Source organism: Tribolium castaneum, chromosome 5, assembly GCF_031307605.1.
Source record: "Tribolium castaneum strain GA2 chromosome 5, icTriCast1.1, whole genome shotgun sequence".
In the NCBI taxonomy this organism is placed as follows: Eukaryota; Metazoa; Arthropoda; class Insecta; order Coleoptera; family Tenebrionidae; genus Tribolium; species Tribolium castaneum.
Genome location: NC_087398.1, coordinates 13977719 through 13999457, shown reverse-complemented (window position 1 = coordinate 13999457; position 21739 = coordinate 13977719). Strand labels below are relative to the sequence as shown.

The window sequence follows — 21739 nt, the reverse complement described above, 5'->3', positions numbered from 1 at the left end:
CATGCTTGGGAGAAACGCTCCTAGACCTGCCTAGAGCTCGACATTGCTGATTTCTTGGAGGAAAACAGTTTAAACCATGTTTAGAAATATAGAGCTGAGGAAAGTTATGTTAGATTAAGAGACCAAAAAATTCAACATCGTTGAGATGAGTTACATGTTATAAATTCAAAATTACAAGTTGAAGACTGTTAAAAAATTAAAATAAATATCTTGTTTAAAAACCATTTCTACACAAACGCAAACTTACCAACTCACTACTCTAGTATCTTGTTGACCTCCTTTTTTAATTTGAACTTTAACGGATACCTACTTACAATTTCAGCAAAGCTAAACTTTAGATAAGATTATATTTCGCACTTTTTTTTGTTTATTTACCCCGGACGTTAGAAGGGAGTCAGCAAAACTAATCAGTGACTTTATTTATATTCCATACTGTATTTTGTTTTACATATGTTTATAGCAAACAGAATTTTTAAACGATTCTGCCTCTAATTAGAATCCACTTTGTTGTGAATAATACGGTTGAATAAAACAGTTGTGGTGGAAATCACAGAGCAAGGATTTTTCTTTGCTGTGATTATCTAATTACAAAAAGTACACATGGAACGATGACGATATGTAAATTATAAAAGCAGGAATTCTTTCTTGATATTATCATTTTGTTACTTGCTCAACGGCAAAATGGCATTTAACGAAAGTCAAGACAATTTCAAATTGTGCTTTATTGCTTTTAACTTGAGTGGTTTAGGGCCTTCAAGTAAACCGTTTTTAAAAATTTTGTCCTACGTGCTTTATCCCTGGTTATGCCTCTTATTTGTTTTGGTGTGCGTTAACATTGTTTTCAAACATAGCAACATTTGGGACATTGGCGAAGTTACCTCTTCGATCTCCATTGCCGTAATGGTTAGTAATTGTCAAAAGTTTAGGATTGCTTCAAATGTGATTGATTCCTTAGATGGTTGTTCGAAAGACCATTTTAATTAAATATAGCTCAGTGTTTGCGGAGATTATCGAACTGCATTCTCGATTTTGGGACTATGGTCTTTTTGGAAAAGCTACTGAAACAAAGATTCGAAAAAAAGTGGACTTTTTCAAGTTTATTTTGAAATGCTACATCGTGTCCGGTATTACTGCCACATCAACTCGTTCTATTGTACCGATATTTGACAAGAACCTTACAATGCCGCAAGACTGTTGGATTCCTGGGAACAATTCTATCGTAAAACATATTATTTATGCTTTCCAAGTTATATTTTATGCAGAAAGTATTAGTTATTTTACCTTTTTTGATGGTTTTCTTTTAATTGTCACCGCAAATCTTCAAGCACAATTCATTTTGTTGCAAAAAGCAACTGGATCTATTAATTTTGAGACCGACTCTGAAGAAACCGCTTGGAAAAAACTAGTAAAATGTTGTGAACATCACAAATTTTTAATAAGGTAAGATTTCAATTTTAAAGATTAAAAAAAAATTTGAGTTTGCAGCGTTCATAAGAAGTTAAACACCTTATATTCATATTTCTATTTGGTTACTTATTTCCTGGTCATTACTATGGGTTGTGTGTCGCTGTTCGTCATTTTTGACAAGTATTTAAGAACAAACTTTTGTGCTCTGTTGTTTAAACCAATATTTTCAGGTCGTCCACTTTTGCTCAACTTCTAGAAAGCGCAATTACTATGGTTGTATTAAATGTCATGATTGCCATGATCTGCATTTGCAGTAGTGAAATAGAGATTGAGGTGAGAGTAACACTAAGGAGCGAGAAATACCGTCTTATTTTTCTAGGCTGAAAAACTGCTCACTCAAATTTACGAAGTAAATTGGTACGAAACACCGAACTTAAAAATTCGCAAGTTTATTCTGTTTTGGCTCATGCAAGCACAGGTTTCTGTTGAGACAAAAGGCGCAGGGTTGTTGGTAGTAAACAGATCTCTGATGCTTCAGGTAAATAATTAAGATACTTCAGAATGAAGCGTAACATAGTTTTTTAGGTCCAACGTTTTTCATATTCTGTATCAACATTATTAAAGGGAATGAATGAATAAGAATTATAACACTAAGACAACTTATGGCAATTTTTAAAACATAAATACTGTTGTAAATGTAGTTTTTTGCACTTCTTTTAAAAGGCACTAGGGTTCAGCTTCAACATTAATTTTTTAGAAAACAGTTTTAAGTCGACAATATTTATGCATTTATTCTAATTTTTATAACACTTGTTCTTATAATATTTATGTAGTTAGTGAAAGCACTTAATAAAGACTTTGTACACTTAAAACATTGTATTAAATTAAAAAAAAACATTTTTTAACGTGAAACCCACCAATTAATCTCAATCCAATAAAAATAACATTAATTATAATTATTGAATCTGAAACAGGAGCCTCAACATGAGCCTTAGGAAGTCACAAGTGAACAAAAAACATTGAAATTTAAAAAAACATTATATTAACCAACAAATAAATAAAAAATATTTAATATTTTAGATAAATAAAAATAATGCAAAGAATAAAACTTTCAATAACAAAAAAATATAGAAATCATCATTGGTAAAGAAGCTAACAAAGTATTAATCAACAAATAAACGCCAGATTGTAAAGGCTCCGGTTGATATCCCCAACCAACAATTAAAATTAAAGTCAGAAATTAACTTACCTCAAAAAATATAAAAAATAAACAAATTTAAAGAACTAAAAGTTAAATATACTCTAGCCAGTACCATTAAAATACAAATTCAAAAACTAAGGAACAACAAAGAAGAAGGTAAATCTTCCCAAAATTCATAAGAAATTTTTGTGAATAATTCCTTAAAAGAAAAACTATAAATAAACAAAAAAAAACAACAAATAAACACCAGATTGTAAAGGCTCCGGTTGATATCCCCAACCAAAATTAAAAACAAACAAATAAATTGATTTCATCAAAATTCCCTTAAAAAAATGAAAGAAATTATAACTAATAACCCAAATAAAAACTTTATCACAAAATCGTAAACCTTTGAAAATAGTCATTTTTATGACTTCGAACTATAGGAACTAAGATAGATAAACCTAAAACTCCCTCACAAACAGTAAAAGTTAAAAAAATATAAAAAAATATAAATTAATTTTCTAACATCTTTAAATATGAAAATAGTATTAAATAAAGTGATAAAACAACATATTCTGATCTTAGTACTATTAACGACAAATGCTTACGTTTGGAGCTAAAAACTGCTAATCTACTTAAAAACAAAAATAACAAAATAAACTTTAAAATAATCATTAGTTTTATAATTTAATCAAAATATTAGTCTAGTAAAATAAAAGTAAGCAACGCTTTAGAAACATCAAGAAAAAGTATATTTATATTTAATCTCCAAAATTAATATTTTAATTAAACTACTTTCTGAAATTATTGCTTTAATTATATTTTCATCAATTAACTCAATTGTCAGGATAGAAATTAAATAGTTCGCAACAATATTGGAAAATCAAATTGTTAAGGTATCTGAAGGGTAGCTAGAAAAGTTTTGAATTTGTCACAATATAAGTTTTAAGTAGATTTTTGGTGAATTGTTGATGAATAAGTTATAGTAAATTTTCAAGAAAAATTATTAACCTTTTTTATGAAATACCTAGTTGATAAGTATTGTTGTTCTTTTACAAAATAGTATCATGTTTTGTACGTGTTTAATAAATTCATTAATAAATTCAGCCTGTCCCAGAACTCGCGCTCTACCGGAAAGGTGTATATAGTTTAGATCATTCTGAATTTTGAAACTAAAGTTCCTTTACAAAAATTTTGTAACACTGCGTTTAGGAGATATGAGCGTTTGAAAGTAGCCAATCACGTAGGGCCTAGCTCCGGAGGACTACAGGAACAAAACAGGTTGCTACTTGCTAGGAAAACAAAAATAGGTACAACGGACGATAATAGTGTGCACTTAAATTGTTTTCATTCCGTATTAAGATATTCTACTCTAAGGAATAGGTACACCTCGGAAAGAGCTTCTAGGATTGGTCAATTTGAAACCACTATAGCTCGCAAACGAGGAATAAAAGACCCACTTTTTTGCATTTTTGCCATCTTTATTGTTGTTACCATTAGCACTTTTCCGATGAGGCGAGAGTTCTGGGACAGCTTGTACGTATAAACAATTACACTGTGCAACAGATCTTAACTTTTTGTTTGTTTGTGGATTTTTTTTAAGTTTAGTTGAATAAACAAATTTCATGCTACTGTCTTTTCGTTTTTGGAATTTACGTTATATTTTATTTTTCATTAGATCAAATTAATTCAAACAGATCTAAAAATAAAACAAATCGAGGCAAATAAAAGATTTTAATTTAACTAATGAAGAAATGTTGACAAAAAATAAACATTTATTCTATTTTTTTTCTTACAAAATAAATTACTCTTTGGTAGCAAGGTCCATACGTAATCTACCATTATTGCCGCGTTACATTTTCCTTCATAACGCTTTCCATCATCTGAATATCTTGAAGGAACTTTTACCCATGTCCTCCACTTACAGCACCCAAACTTTTCCGAAAAAAGTTCAAATAAGAATGTTAAAAAATGTATTTTAATAGCCATTTTGTATTCTATATTTTTTTAATTTTTTAGCAAATTGTTTGTGTTATTGGTAGTATACAATTTTCTTATCGCTCAGAAAACTTTTGACTACTTTCCGAAAACTTGTCGAAGAAATTTTTATGCATTATTCAATTTTGATTACAATTATTTCGAGGAAAGCATTTTTCTGATTTGTGGATATCAAAATACTCTTGATACGCAGCAGTAAATTTGGTTTGTGTAACAGTTTGGTGTTTAACTTGTGTTTGAGCAATGTATAAACTGCATACATAACAAAAATTGTCACTCAAATTGTCGTTTTGTAGTCATTTTCTCCTATAATAGAGACCCAATAATAAAAAAATTAAACTTAACAAAATGCAATTTCATAAAAGCAGCGTGAAACAAATGTCATACTATTGTTTAAATGTTAGAGTACAAAAAATGTTTATAAACAAAACCTTTGTTGCACGTTTAAAAGGACACCTTCATTACCCAGTCAACGTCGTTGTCCGCTTATAGGAATTATACTGTAAATCTCAAAAGATTACCTAAGTGTTTTTGTAAATTTTTACTGATTGTCAATCAGTTATCAGAAAAAATACATAAATGATGAAATTTGCCCTCTTGGCCTGGCAACTGAATGTATGGATGCTAACAAATTTAATACCAATATAGGCTTTTTTTTCAAAAAACAAAGAAGAAACCTTTCTCAAGGACGTTTTCAAAAGTAAACGGTTAAGTTTGCTAAGGAACTAATAGTATGAAAAGGTCTAGGGCAATTTGAGTTCATAAATAGGACAGTAAACAGCATCAAATATATTTTGCAAAGCCGTTTATTACTACCCTCTAAAGAATTAGATTCCGAAGATAGTTTCATTTTTTTTAAATAAGACGCTTTTTGTCTTAATTCTTACGTATTTGTGTTATACCTTCGAGCCCTACATTAAATATCAATGTGTACATTCTAGATACCATTAAAGCCAAAGAAGAAATTATCAAATAGTTTTTCTTTTTTTTCCAAATAATTAATTGTCAGATTTTATTCCTATTTTTTGTTTTGATTTAATTTTATGTTAGATATTAATTTTTTTAAAGTGTTTTTAAATATTCCGTAAGTTACAAAACAAACGTGTATTTTTTCAAAATATACATGTTTATTTTAATAAACGTTCACTAGCTTGACGTGCATTTTCTTTAGAAAAAATGTATTTGTCGACCAAACATTTAATTGTTAGGACTTGGTTGTATTAACACATTCTAACAAATTTTACCGCCCTTTAGACGAAATAAATCGAAATTTAAAATTCCTACGAATTTTGTTCACGATTGTTATGTTTTTATTTTAATCATTTATTTTTTAAAATAATTTGTGTTCTCACCTCAAGTCTTGTAGCAGCCAGTATCGAATTCAGAACCACTAATAAAATACTATTTTCGATCAAACATTTCCTTTTATTACGAAGAAATTTTCGTGTCAAATAGTCATAAATACTTAATTCAAATCCTCTCAACTCTACCACTTAATTAACATTTAATAAAAGCTTTGCCTAAAAACAAAATTTTCTAAAGCAAAATCAAATAGAATTTTTAAATAAAGTTCTTACTAATTAGTGGAAACCACCAAACCATAATGAAAAATTCTCTTTTAAAGTGAAAACTTGCCTAAAGTAATTTCAATTTTTAATTGACTGATCGTTTGAAAGATTTAGAGGTTCTAAATGCAAGTTTTTTTGGTAGTGTCATTCTTATAGTTCTAATAACCTCGCCTACACCTACAAAATGAGTGAAGATAATTACTTTCGGATGGTTCTGAATTGTTACAATTTAAGCGGCTTGCGAAAATCGAGCAAGTGGTTCCTGAGGGTGCTCTCAGTGTATATCCTTTATCCAATCATGTTAATTATTTTTGGAATGATAATTTATAACGTTCGCTTCAATCATAGCAACATTTTCGAAATCACCGAAGTGTTTATCTCAATCTGCATGTTTTTGCATGTAATTGTCACACCGAAAAATTTCAAATTCTCAGGTTTGGTTTTTCAGATGGTTCTCCGAAAAACAATGCTGATAAAAAACAGTTCGTTATATGAGGAAATTCTAGAACTGCAGTTTTATTTCTGGAAGTATGGCTTATTTGGGGAAACCACTGGCTCTAAACTACGAAAAAGTATGAAAACTTGCGTTTCTGTCCTGAAATTTATTGTTATCAACGGCTCCATGTCCGTAACTCTTCACTCGATTTCCCCGCTTCTTGTCAAAAGTTTGGTGCTACCTCAGTCGTGTTGGATTCCTGGAAATAATCCTGTTGCTAAAAATGTTATACACATTTTCCTAGTGATAATGTACGTGGAGTGTTTGAATTATCTGGTTGTTTTTGACGGCCTGTATTTACTAACGGCCACAAATCTCAAAGCACAATTTATCCTTTTGCAAAAAGCTGCTGATTCCATTAAACTGACCAGAGGTGAGGAAGAACTCTCCTGGATGAAACTGAAAAAGTTCAGCCAGTATCACGCATTTATTTTAAGGTAGATTTTGCCGAAAGTTTAATTTTTGTTAATAATTTGTCTCCAGCGTGCACAAAAAAGTTAACAAAATTTATTCGGAGTTTTTTCTTTGCACTTACATTCTGACAATATGGGGAACCTGCATTCCGCTATTCATCATTTTTGACCGGTATTTTCAAATTTCAATATTTATAATTTCTAAAGCGTATTTTTCAGGACGTCCAGCGTAACCGAAATTATAGAAAGTACATTTGTTGGATTTATAATAAATATTTTACTTGTAATGATGTTTGTTCCTGCTAGCTCTATTGAAATCGAAGTAAGTGTAAAAAATAGTCAACGCTTGTAAACCACTTATTTCAGGCTGAAAAATTAGCTGTTCACATTTACAACATAAATTGGTACGAAACCAAAAACGTAAAAATTCGCAAGTTTATTCTTTTTTGGCTCATGCAAGCACAAGTTCCTGTGCGGATGACAGGAGGGGGGATGCTGACAATCAACAGAACTTTAATGCTTCAAGTAAACTTAATTTTTTTGTGAGAAATGTTAAATAAGTGAATTTCAGATTCAGCGTATTGGGTTTTCATTATCAACACTATTAACAGGACTGGCACGTTAAATTTTTGCTTTTATTTAGAATTAATTATGTAGCTAGTTTTGCAATGAAATTTTCTAGAGCACTACACAAACAGAATTCTTTACTTTAGAAACTTACCTTTAATTAGAAAGCATTTATTGTAACATACACGTGCATACATGTTTAATTTTTAATTAAAATGCTTTTCTTGAAAATAAGAAATTATATTGTAAGGACTGTATCTTTGAAGTCTTTTGTAATTACTGCAATTATATGAAATATATACGTGAGGTTGAAAATATAAAAGCGGGAATTTTTTCATCCTGCGGCATAGTGGCTGAAGAACAGCGAGTTGAAATGTCGGAAAAAAATCAACAAGATTATTTTAAAATCCCTGATAAATGTTACAACTGGAGTGGTGTTCGAGTGTCGAGTAACGCACTTACTAAATTTGTTTCACTCTACATACTTTACCCTCTGATGCTGATTTTGTACTTCATGATAATTTACAACATTCGCTTCAAGAAAAACATTTCTGACATTACGGAAGTGTTTATTTCAATCAGCACTTTTACAATTGTATTTTTTCACTTTGTCGATTTTTGAGTAATTAAGTCTTTTAGATAACTTTTCGCAAAACTCTCTTAATCAGAAATGGTTCCATATACGAAGATATTTTGAAGAAACAGTCTCATTACTGGAAATATTACATGTTTGGAAAACCCACAGAGATGAAACTCCGAAAAAGTATGGAGTTTTGCGTCATGGTCATCAAATTTCTTATTGCGAGCACAACAGGATCTATAATATTTCACAGCATTATTTCACCGATAATTGAAGGAAAAATTGTTTTACCCCAGCCTTGTTGGGTGCCCAACAATGATCCAGTTGCTAACGACATTATTTTTGCTTTGGAAAACATTTTTTATATGGAAGGTACGAATTATTTGGTTGTATTTGATGGCCTGTATTTACTGATGACTGCAAATCTTAAAACCCAAATGATACTTTTACGAAAAGCAGTTGCATCTATTAATTTTAGAGAAGACGAAAAGACAACTTGGGCAAAACTGAAAGAATATTGTGAATACCACAAATTTCTCTTGAGGTAACATTTTAACCGAATGATACAAATTCGTTAAAAGTGCTTTTAGAATACATGGAAAAATTAACAAAATTTATTCTGCGTTTTTTCTAATGACTTATGTCTTCACCATTATGGGAACATGCACACCTTTGTTCGTTATTTTTTACGAGTAATGTCTGCATAAACTTACATTTGCAAAAAATTTTTAAATCATATTTTAGAGAAGCTGATATGGTATTACTGGGTAAAAGCGTATTTATTGCACTTATCCTAAACACTTTGCTTGTAATGACCTTTATTCCTGCTGGTGAATTGGAAATCGAAGTATGTAAATTTAACGGATATATGTAAATATGTTACAAATAATTGTTTTAGGCCGAAAAATTATCTTTTGAAATTTATAGCATCAACTGGTACGAAACGAAAAACTTAAAAATTCGTAAGTTTGTGCTATTTTGGATAATGCAAACGCAAATTCCCGTTCAAATGTCAGGAGGTGGCATGCTGATAGTTAATCGACCTCTGGTGCTTCAGGTAAAATATTATAAGTTTCATTATTACCTATATAATTGCAATTTTCTAATTTTAGGTTCAACGCATTGCTTATTCTTTAACTTCGTTTTTGGCAGGACTGTCATAATTTTCTGCTTGTTTTCTACTACACTGCTTAAAATTAATCAGCACCATAGCAAAATGTATTCATGTTTTACTGTAAAACGTAGATAAAGTTTTGTGCAGAATTTATGGTGTTACAAATTTGTAGAAAGCTTTTGTTCCTGATTTACTTATTTAATGGTCAGAATATGCAATTGTAACATTTTTTTATTTCTGTTAGTTCAGGTTTTTGAATAAATAGTTGTAATTTAAATTTTGTTGTTTTTTACATTACGTGAAGAAAAAAACAAAGTAAAATAAATTTTTTAATTTCATTTCAATTTTTCAAAACCTCGCTGATCGCTGCAAGCTTTTGTTACGAAAATTAAAATGTGAGAGATCAAAGATGGAGTGTAAATTTAAATTATGGTCGTTGCTTTTAGAGTTTGAATCAATAGTTCACCTCCTCATACACGACCTACTTACTACTTAAGTAAGCTATTTGTTTGAAAAAAATCTGAAACTAAACTCTAATTAAATGTTCAAAGGGGTTTGTTTACCTTTAAATTACAATCAATAAACGCGTATTCTATCACAGCCTGCAGTCCGATTTTAAATGTTTAATGAAAATTGTTTCAGGCAGGAATTCTTCCTGTGAATTAAAAGTAAAAAAAGTGTAAAAACACATATTTTTTGATTTGACAGTTTGATTTTAACAGTTCTCGGGGGCCGCCTTAAATAAAACAATTATTCTTTTATGCAAAATTTTCTGCATTTGTTTTTTGTTTAGAATTGCCTTTTGTAGAAATTTTTGAAAAACTAAAATTAGGCAAATTTTGCGTTCCTTGTTGATAAAGATGAAAATTTTTTTTTTGCAAAAGATTGCTTAATGAATGTAGTTTTAACGCAATACCACTTCAAGCGCATATCGCAGTAACTTTAAATCGCAGTTACTTGCAAAGTGTTGAAGATATCGAAATAGTTTTTGCACCAAAAATTTACTTGGCCTATTATACTGGTATCGCAAAAATTTTACTATACAAAAAAAAGTTACAAGAAAACTGCAATTTTCTTACTTTTATTTTGTCAAAACTAAAGCTTTTGTCTATTCGTTAAAATCCACATTTCTTGAGGAATCTTGTGCAAAAAAAATAAAGTTTTTAGCTTTGTCCAGAAGGAAGATATGACGATGTAAACACAAAATTTGACCAATTTAAATTTTTTCAAAATTTTTCACAAAAACAACAAAAACGTCCTTGTCATAAATATGGCAATTCCAAACAGAAAATCGAACTTCAGATTTGATGTCAGCAGAAAATTTTGCATAAGTATCAGTTTAAAAAAATGTATGTCCTCCAACCCAATTATTGCGCGCTACTGATTGGCCCTCTCTTGGCCTGTTGACGTAGAGTAAATAAAGTATGTGACGGCAAATGACTTTTTGTCGTTTACATGTGAATCAGAGGAATTCTTGCCTTTAATGAAAATATTTTGAACATGGCGACAGTTTCGGTTATACCGGAAATCGCTATTACCTTTCTTATTTTCAATGCAATGCTGTTTTTTACTATATCTTTGCATTACTCAAGTTATTTTAAGAGAGCTTTTCTAATATTTAAAGTTAACCATTTTTGAAATATTTAAGATTTTTTGAAAATTTTTTGATGCACATCTTTCATTTCAAAAATCGATACATTTTTTTAAATTTTGAAATCGTTTTTAGCTTATTCGAAAGAGAAAGTTTAAATATTTTCTTTGGTGTCTTCAAATTTCTAAAAACGTTCAGCAAACCCCAAATGTTTGCGGTTAAGTTTCCAGAACTTCACACAACTCAACATTTTTAAATAAAATACCCCAGTTTTTATTTCAGTAAAAGGTAGAGAATTTAATTCTGCATCAATCTGTATTAACATTTCCTATAATTATGTTTAATTGTTTTCAAGTTATACGAACTTTTTGTTAGCATTGAGTTTATTTGATATGGCACTTTTCGCATAGATTGCCATGGGAACGTGGAAATAAAAAATTTTCAAATCTAAATTTAAATTTTATTTTAACGTAAAATTTTGAACAGAAGTTTTTTTGTTCTTTCAATGAGAAATGTTTCATTTTTAAACAAATATCATAGAAAACCAGCATAACTTGTAAATTATCACAGATAGGGTATAAGGAATGCTAAATCGTTGCAGAATTAACTCTTTCATCTATTGAAATAAAAATTGGGACATTTCCTTTTAATATAGATGTCGAAGTTGTCCAAACTTAACCTTAAAATTTTGGAATTTGTAAACTTTTTTTCCAAATTTGTACACACTGAAGAGAAGATATAGATTTCTCTCTTTTTATTTTACAAATATGATTTCAAAATTTCTAAAAATGGCAAAATTTACGATTTTTGAAATAAAAGGTGCAAATCCAAAATTTTTTAAAAACCCTAAATATTGTGAAAACGGCTAAGTTTAGGTATCGAGAAAGCTGATAAAAATCCCTTTGAAATAACTCGAGTAATCCAAAAACGGAGTAAAAAACGTATCTTTTTACTTAAAATAAAAATGTTGAGACTGATTTCTCGTATTACCGGAAATGCCGCCATGTTGAAAATATGTTTATTCAACAGGACCTAACGCGTTAAGAGCTTGCTGAGTTTAACTTTCTTTCTTGTGATTCTTGCATTTTCCTATCCATTTTCCATTTTCAATTACATCTTATACAGTTATTCGTTGAATCTAAATTATTATCATTTATGTTTCCGTCAAAAATACTATTACAAATTTATGGCTAAAAAGAATTTATTTGAATGTTCTTCGCTTTTGGAAAAAGTTCAAATTCTTTTTAACATTTTTTTCTTATTTTTTTCTGTTACGTGTTTCAAGAAGTTTATTGAGAGAGAAATGCAATTTTTGCTTATAGTATAAATCGTATTGGTACTGAAGCACTTTGGGGCACCTACTTTTTTAAAAGCAATAAGTATTTAAAAGGCAGCTTAAATGTATAAATTTTATAATTTTAAGTACAATTTTTTTAACAATTAGTTGCCAGCTTGGACATCAAAAAAGTAAAATATTCAAACTGTAGCTAGTTCATTTAATTTGTAAATTTGGTAAACTGAATTTGTGTTAGTGCTTCCTGAGTTTTATCGCTAATAGCAAACAGAATTTTTTAACTATTTTTTTTCTAATTAGAATCAATACTTTACTGCATTTAAGTTAATTAAATATTCACTCTTTTAATCACTCTTTGTAAAGTCGAGTGTAGCAATTTGTATTTTTAATAAAGCAGTTGCAATTTGAAAATTACAAAGCTGGCATTTTTTCTTTGCTGTCATTATATAATTACGGAAAGTACACGTAACACTAGGGGCGATGTTCCTATTATCATTTTAATCAAGAGTAAAACGTTGTACAAGTTGCTTGTTTTACTCTTGCACAAAATGAGTTTTAATGAAAGTGAAGACAATTTGAAACTGTGTCTTGCTTGCTACAACTTGAGTGGTTTAGGGCCTTCAAGTAAATTATTTCTAAGACTTTTGTCCTACATACTTTACATTCTTTTGTGGGTTTTCCTGATTATGGTAATTATTAATATTGCCTTCAAACATGACAACATCTGGGACATTGCTGAAATCTTCACTTCAGTCTCCATTACTATAACAGTAGGTGTAGGTATCAAAAAGTTGAGATTTTTTGCAAAGTGACTATTCTAGATGGTCATTAGAAAGACTATTATGCTTAAACACAGTTCTTCGTTTGAGGAACTTATCGAAATGCATTCTCAATTTTGGGATTATAGTCTTTTTGGGAAAACCACTGAGTCCAAGATTCGAAAAAGTACAGGATTATACAAATTCATTTTAAAGTGTTATGTAGTGTGTGGAGTTATTTCCGTATCACTTCGTTCTTTGGCACCGATATTTGCAAAGAATCTTGTATTACCACAGGACTGTTGGATTCCTGGAAATAGTACTATAGCAAGATTTATAATTTATGCTTTCGAAACCGTACTTTATGCAGAAGGCGTTTCTTATTATACGTTTTTCGATGGTTTGCTTTTAATGATCACCGCAAATCTTAAAGCACAATTCATTTTGTTGCAAAAAGCAATTCAATCCATAAATTTTGAAACTGACTCTAGTGAAACAGCTTGGGTTAAACTAGTAAAATGTTGTGAACATCACAAATTCTTGTTAAGGTAAGCTCTTTGTTTTAAATATTATAATCAAAAATTGTGCTTTTAGTGTACTTAAGAAGTTAAACTCGTTGTACTCCATTTTTTATCTGTGTACTTACATTCTTGTAATAACTGGAGTTTGTGTATCGTTGTTTATTGTTTTTGACAAGTATCCAAGAACCAATTTTTGTTTTTCTATCAATAAAAAAAACATTTGTAGGTCCTCAACTTTTGCCCAAATTGTGGAAGGCGCAATTACTGTAGTTATATTAAACAGTATGATTTTCATGATCTGCATTTGTAGTAGTGAAACAGAGATTCAAGTAAGTTCAAATCCGTATACACAAGGTTGCTATTAAAGAGATTTGGAACTCAATATATACTACATATAAATTTTGATATTTTTTGATAATTAAGTTTTAAATATGACCAGGTCAAATTTATTTTTTGTTTTTTTTTTTTAATTAAAAGGCATAAAACCTAATAATTTATAAAACCTATTTAATTTAATTCGTTTTAGGAGCAGGGAGTCGGTTTCATACATTATAGCAACCGTGCATAGAAAATAGAAGGACTCATATAATCTTTTTTTGTAGGCTGAAAAATTGATCACACAAATTTACGACATCAATTGGTACGACTCACCAAATTTAAAAATTCGCAAGTTTATCCTATTTTGGCTCATGCAAGCACAGGTTTCCGTTCAAATAAAAGGAGCAGGAGTGTTGGTACTAAATAGACCTTTGATGCTTCAGGTATAATAACTTAATAATTGATAGGGGAAGTACGTACAAAATGACATATTTTTGTGGCTATGAGTACAAAAAAAGTTTTACTTAACACCTAAACATGTCTCCAAGTTTTCTTTTTGAGCTAACAAAAACTTAACAACATTTTTTATTAATTCACGACACTGTTTATCATACAATTTTTCGAAGTAACTGTCATTTACTATCTATTACCAGACGTAGAAACAACTGACTTTGTGAGAGTGGGATAAGGGTAAAATGACCCTTAAAGCCTTAAAACCAACTTTCTAAAGTAAAAAGTCTTATCTACAATTAATCACTTGTGTCTAAGAAACTAATCTTATTTTTATCTTTCATGGTACTAATACCATTATGTGTTAGAAAGTTGCTGCAGCAGTAAATTAAGTAATTACAGATGGAACATAACAATGTTTTAAGAGAATAAGAGACAATTCTGTTGACAAATTGTTTACATTAAAAAGTCTTTTGGGATTGAAAAGCCACTTTTAAATTGAAATTCATAATTAACATGTATATGTTTGCTGATAATTCGGAAATAAAATTACCGTTGGGGGCGCCACTGAGCTAGGTCGAAAACAGTAACCATAAATGGCGAAAAAATGTTTATTCGAATATTTTGAGCGTTGTGCGAATTTTGAGGCTTCACAATTATTGCATTGCCTATGCGGAATGATTATTGTATCTTTGATGCAAGAAACTTATGTTGACAAATGAGAAATGACGAGGAAAATACGAATAACGAATGATTGTTTGGTTCACTTTCTATATTGGAAAATTATTACAAAGACATTGGAAAGCCTACCTTTTGGCATAATTTACGTTTAAATGTATCAGGAGTTGTTAATCTTTATTGTAGTTTTGTAGATTTACCGAAACATTTCATGATTTTTTCAGTGGAAAAATTCTAACCTAAAATTCACACACTTCACTAATTTATTGGTTTTTTGAGCCCAACATGTGTTCGTTGTGATCCATTACTTATAGTCTTTAATTAGACAACTGTTTGATAACACTTTGTAATCAAAATTTAAATTTTTTTAACTTTTTATCCACTTTCAAGTTCCAACAATAAACACTTTATACCACGAAAAACCACAGAATCAAAGTCAAAGCTAGTATTTACCACTACGTACTTTTAAAGTGATTCTTTCTAATGTAAGTAATTAACACTATACACGCAAAATTGTTGAACAATTCATTAAATGTCAGTTAAATGTGGAATTACGAAAATTTCTTTACTGTTTTCGACATAGTTTAAAAGTCATCACCAGAGGGCGTCTAGTTAATTTTATTTCTGAATAGTAAACATTTTGTTTATAGAGTTGACCAGGCAAATAAACAAAAGACATATTAATTTATTTAACAACAATAAACAAAACAAATAACGAAGTGGCATCCCATAGTTTGGGAACGACTGGTAGATCCTCCCATTTTCCACTACGCTTGGCGGTTTGTATTTTGTTTCACTCATTGTCATAGTAACAACAAAGACAAAACTAGTAGCAGATGAGAAAGTATTATTTGATACATTTATATGACATTCGGCCAAAATTAAAAAAATTATACTATTTAACTTTTAATTGATAACACATACTAATCATCTTTGGTTGTTTATTTATTGAAACTAATAAACATTTATAAGTTAAAAATAACAGAAAAACAAAAATGCTTAATTTAACTGACTTCTGCGAAAACATAGTACATGTAAACACTATGCAATTATTGGCAAAGTTCAAAAATAAAACACTTGGTGCTTTTAAGAACGTCAGCTCAAAAAGTGTGAGCCCATTGAGAACCACTGGGCAGATAACCAGCCCATTTTCTTATTTCTGCTGAACTACTTGTTTAAGTTTCTATAGGCAAAATAACTATGTGTGTCGTTCTGTCCATAATACTATTATGAAAAGAGAAAATTTAAAAATACGTTACAAAGAGGATTTTTTTGAAGAAGTTATTTGAGGGCAACAACAAAGCCTTGAGAAATACAATGAGTTTTTAAATGATTCTCATCTAGTTAACTTTGAAATTACATGTTAACATGTAAAAAAATTTGTGCCGCTCTTCTCAATGGAATCCTGTCAATAAATGTCAAATCTGTCAATTGTAAAATTGTAAATTGTTACACTGCGAAGAAAACACTTTTATTAGCGAAGCTTATTTCCAAATTGAAGACATAATAAATAGAGAATGGCAATATTTGATATTTAAATGCCTATCATTAGTTCTATGAAGCGGCATTTCTTGATTTTACATGAGAAATTCACAGACGACTAGATGAGAATAATTTAAAAACACATTGTATAATTAATGCTACACGAATAGGTGCAATTGGAAAAAGCTTATACCTCCTATACACAAAAACTTTTCGTAACGAAAAAATTTGTAAACGTACAAAACTTAATCGGAATACAAGAAAGGGTCGAGTTCACGTTTTGACCGTTTAGTAACAACCCTTTAGGTCATGTGATGCTGTTTTCAGTAGGTCGCTAAAATACGCCAAATTAAAATTATGCCACCTATGTCATTTTGTACGTATATGCCATTTTGTACGTACTTCCCCTACTTCTTGTGAATGTTGCGTAATAAAGTAATTTTAGGTTCAACGTATTTCATATTCAGTATCTACATTATTAACAGGACTAAATGAATAAGTAATTAAATTTCCATGCCACAACTGTTGCTTAATGCTTATACTCGTAACCCAATGTTTGAAATAAGTTGTTTTGGTATGGAAGCGCAATATATATATTATAGAGCAGAGAGCACTTTGAAACACAAAAGATATGTAGCATTTTTTAAATTTAAACACTGCTATGTCTCATTCAGTTCATAGTAGAATTGCAATAGCGCATTTGAATTTTTCGGAGTGAAAAATTAGCACAAGTTGAGAGTTTCCGTAAAAGAAAGGAATTCTAAATCCCAGCGACACGTTTTGAGCTAAGAAAACCCACCAAAATGCACTGTTGCAAAATTCTACTATGAACTGACACGGGATATATTTTGTTTAAATAAGATAATTATAGCATTTGAATTTTTGCAGCATTTCTATCGCATTGTACTATCTGTTTTTGAACTTTATTAGGTAGTTTAAACAAATAAAAATTTTGCGAGCTTAAAACGGCTATTAATTATTCTGACATTTCTAAAAAGCATTCCATTTTCTTTCATTTTTAAATCATTTAAATACAAGATTATTGTAGTAAAATTATCAATAACGCATTACTGTAGTACCCCTACTACTGGCCAGCTAATGGGCCGCATGAATAAAATTGAGTAAATGCTTTTACTTCAAATTTTGCAAGTAAATGCTCTAAATAGTATGAGCATGAAAAATATAAGTATAAGCTTTTACTAAGAGTGGGAGCATCTTGGGTGAGTATTTGCTTCAACGTCGAGGTTTTACTCAAAACAAAATGAATAAAAAAAAGTATATGCTTTATTCATTGAGCATTTACTTTGAAATGGTTGATGATAATCAGTACGAGCATCACTTTTTAAAAGTTACACTTCAAATTCGAATCGACCTCTGGTGCTTCAGGTAAAATATTACAAGTTTTATTCGCATTTTGTTTGTAATTTTCTAATTTTAGGTTCAACGCATTGCTTATTCTTCTTCATCGTTTTTGGCAGGACTGTCATAATTTTCTGCTTGTTTTCTACTACACTGCTTAAAATTAATCAGCACCATAGCAAAATGTATTCATGTTTTACTTTAAAACGTTGATAAAATTTTGTGTACAATTTATGGTGCTACAAATTTGTACAAAGCTTTCATTCCTTATGTACTTATTGATTGGACAGAATATGCAGATGCAACATTTATTTATTTCTATTACTTTAAGGACCGGTTTTTAAAAAGGTTTGTTAAAATTTAATTCGTTGTCAAATGGTCCGATCACATTGGTTGAATTTCGTCACATGACCAGTTAATCACCCATTTAATTGCAGTTTAAGTAACTGACGTTTTTATAAACCGGTTCCAAGTTTTTGAATAAAAAAAAAACAAAAAAAACCTTAATAAGCAGTTGCTGATTCGTGCTAATTCTTTTTGCAAGCTTTTGTTACGAAATTTAAAATATGAGGGGTTAAAGATGGAGCTTAAATTTAAATTTTGATCTTTCCTTTTAGAGCTAAATTAATAATTCAGTGCTCCATACACGACCTACTGACTACCTTAGTAAGCTATTTGTTCGAAAAAAATCTGAAACTAAACTAAATGTTCAAAGGGGTTTGTCTACCTTTAATTGAGTTACAATCAATAACAGCATATTTTCCTTTCTAAGTAGGTACGAGAATTCAATCACAGCTTGCAGTTCGATTTTAAATGTTTAATGCAAATTTCAGGCTGGAATTATTCCTGTGAATCATTTTGTAATAATTACAAGCAATGTACATGCAAAGTATAGCATCAAAATTATACAAACAAGCCTCATTTTCTTTGTATTTCGAAACAATATTATTTCTTACTTTTTAGCTAAAATAATACCTTGCAAAAAATAAGATTCGTGTTGTCTTTTATCTTGCAATAATAATAATAATCCCGGTTTTTTATTTTTTGTTTTATTACCTGCTTAAGCCTAATTAATCATTGTGTTAGTCGGCTATAGATAATTTCGGTTTCCTGGATTATTTTATATATTATATTTAATTATATTACATTTTACCAAATTATTTTTTTTTAAATAAAATTGATAAAATTGTAAAATAGCTATAAATTAAAAGTATAAATTACACTAGCTATTATTGGTTTTGAAGTTCATGAATAATTAATAATAGCTAATTTTGAGAGAAAATGCGAGGTTGGCGTTTTTATAGTGTTGAAACAGCTAATAGAATTTAGATAGTTCCACTTTTTCGAATAATTTTGTAGTACTTGAGAAATCAAAAAAATAAAAAATCTGTTAATGCTCCTCTACTTTCACGCAAAAATTTTGAGGAAAAAAATTGCTAAAACTTATTCTATTTTATAAATTTTGATCTGTTCTTTACGATGGAACAAATTGTTTTGCTCTAAGTCTTATAGTTTCGCTGTAATTGTTTCGTAATTGTAATATTAGTAATTTTTAAGTTTTTCTCAAAAACTTTCTTTATTCAAATAATCTAAAATAAAATATTTCCTTCCAAGCCTTCCAAACCAAAGTAAGGTGTTTTTAGCTACCATTTACAAAGTTTCTACCTAAATTAATGCATAAACTTGTTAACAAAAAAAAAACAAAAAAAATGTATCCAAGAAATATGTCAAAAATGATATACTTATTTTTAAAATCTATTTTTTATTTATTGTGTCTTTGATCCAATCGACGTAAGGATACGTCCTTGTGTATCCAGAAGGATCCTTACTTTCACAACCATTTCCACTAAAGAAAGTCGATAACCCCACGTGTTCCAAAACTGATGACCCCAATGGTCTTATGACTAACGGACCACCGGTATCACCCTTCAAACAATATTAACAGAAAATTATAATTAAAAGAAAAACTCACATAACAAGGACCTTCATTATCTTTGCCTTTGACACAAACCATACTGTCGGTAATTTGCGAGCCAAAAATTGCTTGGCATTCAAGATTTGTTATAATTTCAACTGTGACAAATTGCAAGTCTTGAGCTAAAGTTGAATTGGCTGCAACAGAGACGCTAGTGAAAATCTAGTGAAAATAATTGTTCTAGTCAAAATTTTGAAATACCGTCACTGGTCTGTCCCCAGCCCAAAGCTGTGGCTTTCAAAAGTGTGGGTAAATTTATTGAAGCGAGCTTAATTGTTTGGACGTTTTCAGAAAGTGGGATTTCTGTTTTAATGTAGATCAGACCGATGTCATTTTGGAGACTTGTAGCATTAAAATCAGGATGAATAATTATTGTGGATTTAGAAGATTCAACAAAGCGTTGAATACGATTAGGATCGTACGCGTTGAGACTATTTGAGCCGAGATTAACAGTGACATTATTGGCCCTAAGCGAATAATTCAGTTATGTTAAAGTAAGATTTATCTCATTCTCACTGGTATAAACAAAGAGCCGATGTTAAAATCCAGTTCTTGTGGATGAGAGCTCCCGCACAAAAATATGCAGAAGTTGATGCTTTTATTTCAAGAGATGCCATGAAGGGGAATTGTGCTGCTTTTGCAACGTCTCCCCCAATAATGCGACCCTCTAAACACAAAAATATTATAGAAATGATTAAAGAAATAAAATCTATGTTTTTGAGTCAATTTTTAAAATAAAAAAAATTAGACAAACTTTTTTTTTACCTATAAAATTTCCATGGATAAGACCCCAAGCGTTCTAAAATTTTTGTTAGATCAGGCTTAGTGGCAAAATATTGGTGTCTACCTTATTCCAGAACGTAAAAAATGCAAACAACAACACAAAATTCATCCTATATTTTTACCGCAACACTTTTGACTGTAAATTTCAGTAGTATGTTATTCCAGTATTTTTGTTTTATCTTATCTTTCTTATAAGAAGCAATAATAATTTGTTAGTCCCTTAAGTGATGCAATAAACTAGTAAGCAGGTAGTTGTTTTTTATTAAAATTTATTGGAAGAGTCAATAATGGTATAAAATACATAGATACTTGACAATAAATTGCAGTAAATATCTCTTTAATTCTTGACGTCGTATCAAATAAATTGTCTTTTATGTTACATCTTTGGCAAATCTTAATCTCATGTGCTCTCCCCAATGTAAGTCTTCTGACTCTTCAATCATACAAAAGCTTTTAATTCGAACGTTCGGGACAGTTAAAATGGATATTCCATTCAAGTAATCCTTCAAATAAAAATTTGAACTTGAATTTCTGAAATAAAAGACAATCAATAAAATTTGGTCTTCTCCCCGAAAAGAGTTAAAAAAATATAATAAAGTGTTTTTTCAAGATTATTCAAAATAGGAAAAATACTTCTAAATAAAAATTGTAAACCATCCTTTTGACATTATTGATATTATAAAAATTAAAATATTATATTAAGTATCAATAACAGTAAGGACAGTTTACCCATCGAAGACAATTTAAAATAACAGACTAACCGCAGAAATATTTTTGGCACATAGTTTGTTTGTAACATTATTCCCCATGGCGCTGAGCTCTTTTCTGTGTAATAAACTCATCTTAGGAGCAAATGGCACTTAGCCCTTTTGATATTTGTACGCCTCAATTATTCATGCACCTCAACAAAATAATAGCTAATAGAATTTATACTTTCAACCATAAATAACAGTTTTACGATTTCATCAATTTTATTTAAAAAAATAATTTGAAAACAGCTAATAGATAACAATTAAAAAAAATAAAATTGGAAAAATTATGTGTTTACTTCTTCATATTTATTATTTTCCTTCTAGATAAAGCTTTATGTTTAAAGATAAGTCCTTACATAATTGAGAAGAAATAAAGCTAACAAGAGTTCAAATAAATTTTTGGTAGAAAAATCATTTCGATATCTGTAACACTCACAGGTATTGCAATTTAA

The 21739-nt window shown here is 29.7% G+C and overlaps 4 protein-coding genes across 4 annotated transcripts; 3 read left to right on the top strand and 1 right to left on the bottom strand.

Annotated features, from left to right (window-relative positions):
* The first annotated feature begins 645 nt into the window (after positions 1-645).
* LOC107397891 (odorant receptor 7a) lies at positions 646-2273 on the top strand. The gene is made up of 6 exons (XM_015979747.2): positions 646-903; positions 956-1440; positions 1486-1587; positions 1638-1740; positions 1787-1945; positions 1993-2273. The coding sequence occupies exons 1-6, from the start codon at positions 682-684 to the stop codon at positions 2044-2046; spliced, it is 1125 nt and encodes a 374-aa protein (XP_015835233.1). The 5' UTR covers positions 646-681; the 3' UTR covers positions 2047-2273.
* A 5632-nt stretch (positions 2274-7905) lies between these two features.
* On the top strand, positions 7906-9469 carry LOC103314627 (uncharacterized). The gene is made up of 6 exons (XM_008201090.3): positions 7906-8227; positions 8272-8756; positions 8803-8904; positions 8957-9059; positions 9111-9269; positions 9325-9469. The coding sequence occupies exons 1-6, from the start codon at positions 7922-7924 to the stop codon at positions 9373-9375; spliced, it is 1206 nt and encodes a 401-aa protein (XP_008199312.2). The 5' UTR covers positions 7906-7921; the 3' UTR covers positions 9376-9469.
* Positions 9470-12726: 3257 nt separating this feature from the next.
* On the top strand, positions 12727-17050 carry LOC107397885 (uncharacterized). The gene is made up of 6 exons (XM_064356889.1): positions 12727-12981; positions 13033-13517; positions 13564-13665; positions 13717-13819; positions 14093-14251; positions 16864-17050. The coding sequence occupies exons 1-6, from the start codon at positions 12760-12762 to the stop codon at positions 16915-16917; spliced, it is 1125 nt and encodes a 374-aa protein (XP_064212959.1). The 5' UTR covers positions 12727-12759; the 3' UTR covers positions 16918-17050.
* Positions 17051-19326: 2276 nt separating this feature from the next.
* On the bottom strand, positions 19327-20708 carry LOC656631 (serine protease H109). The gene is made up of 6 exons (XM_963146.5): positions 20600-20708; positions 20518-20551; positions 20269-20419; positions 19954-20219; positions 19750-19889; positions 19327-19703 (listed from the first exon to the last, which is right to left on the bottom strand). The coding sequence occupies exons 1-6, from the start codon at positions 20642-20644 to the stop codon at positions 19533-19535; spliced, it is 807 nt and encodes a 268-aa protein (XP_968239.2). The 5' UTR covers positions 20645-20708; the 3' UTR covers positions 19327-19532.
* Positions 20709-21739: the final 1031 nt, after the last annotated feature.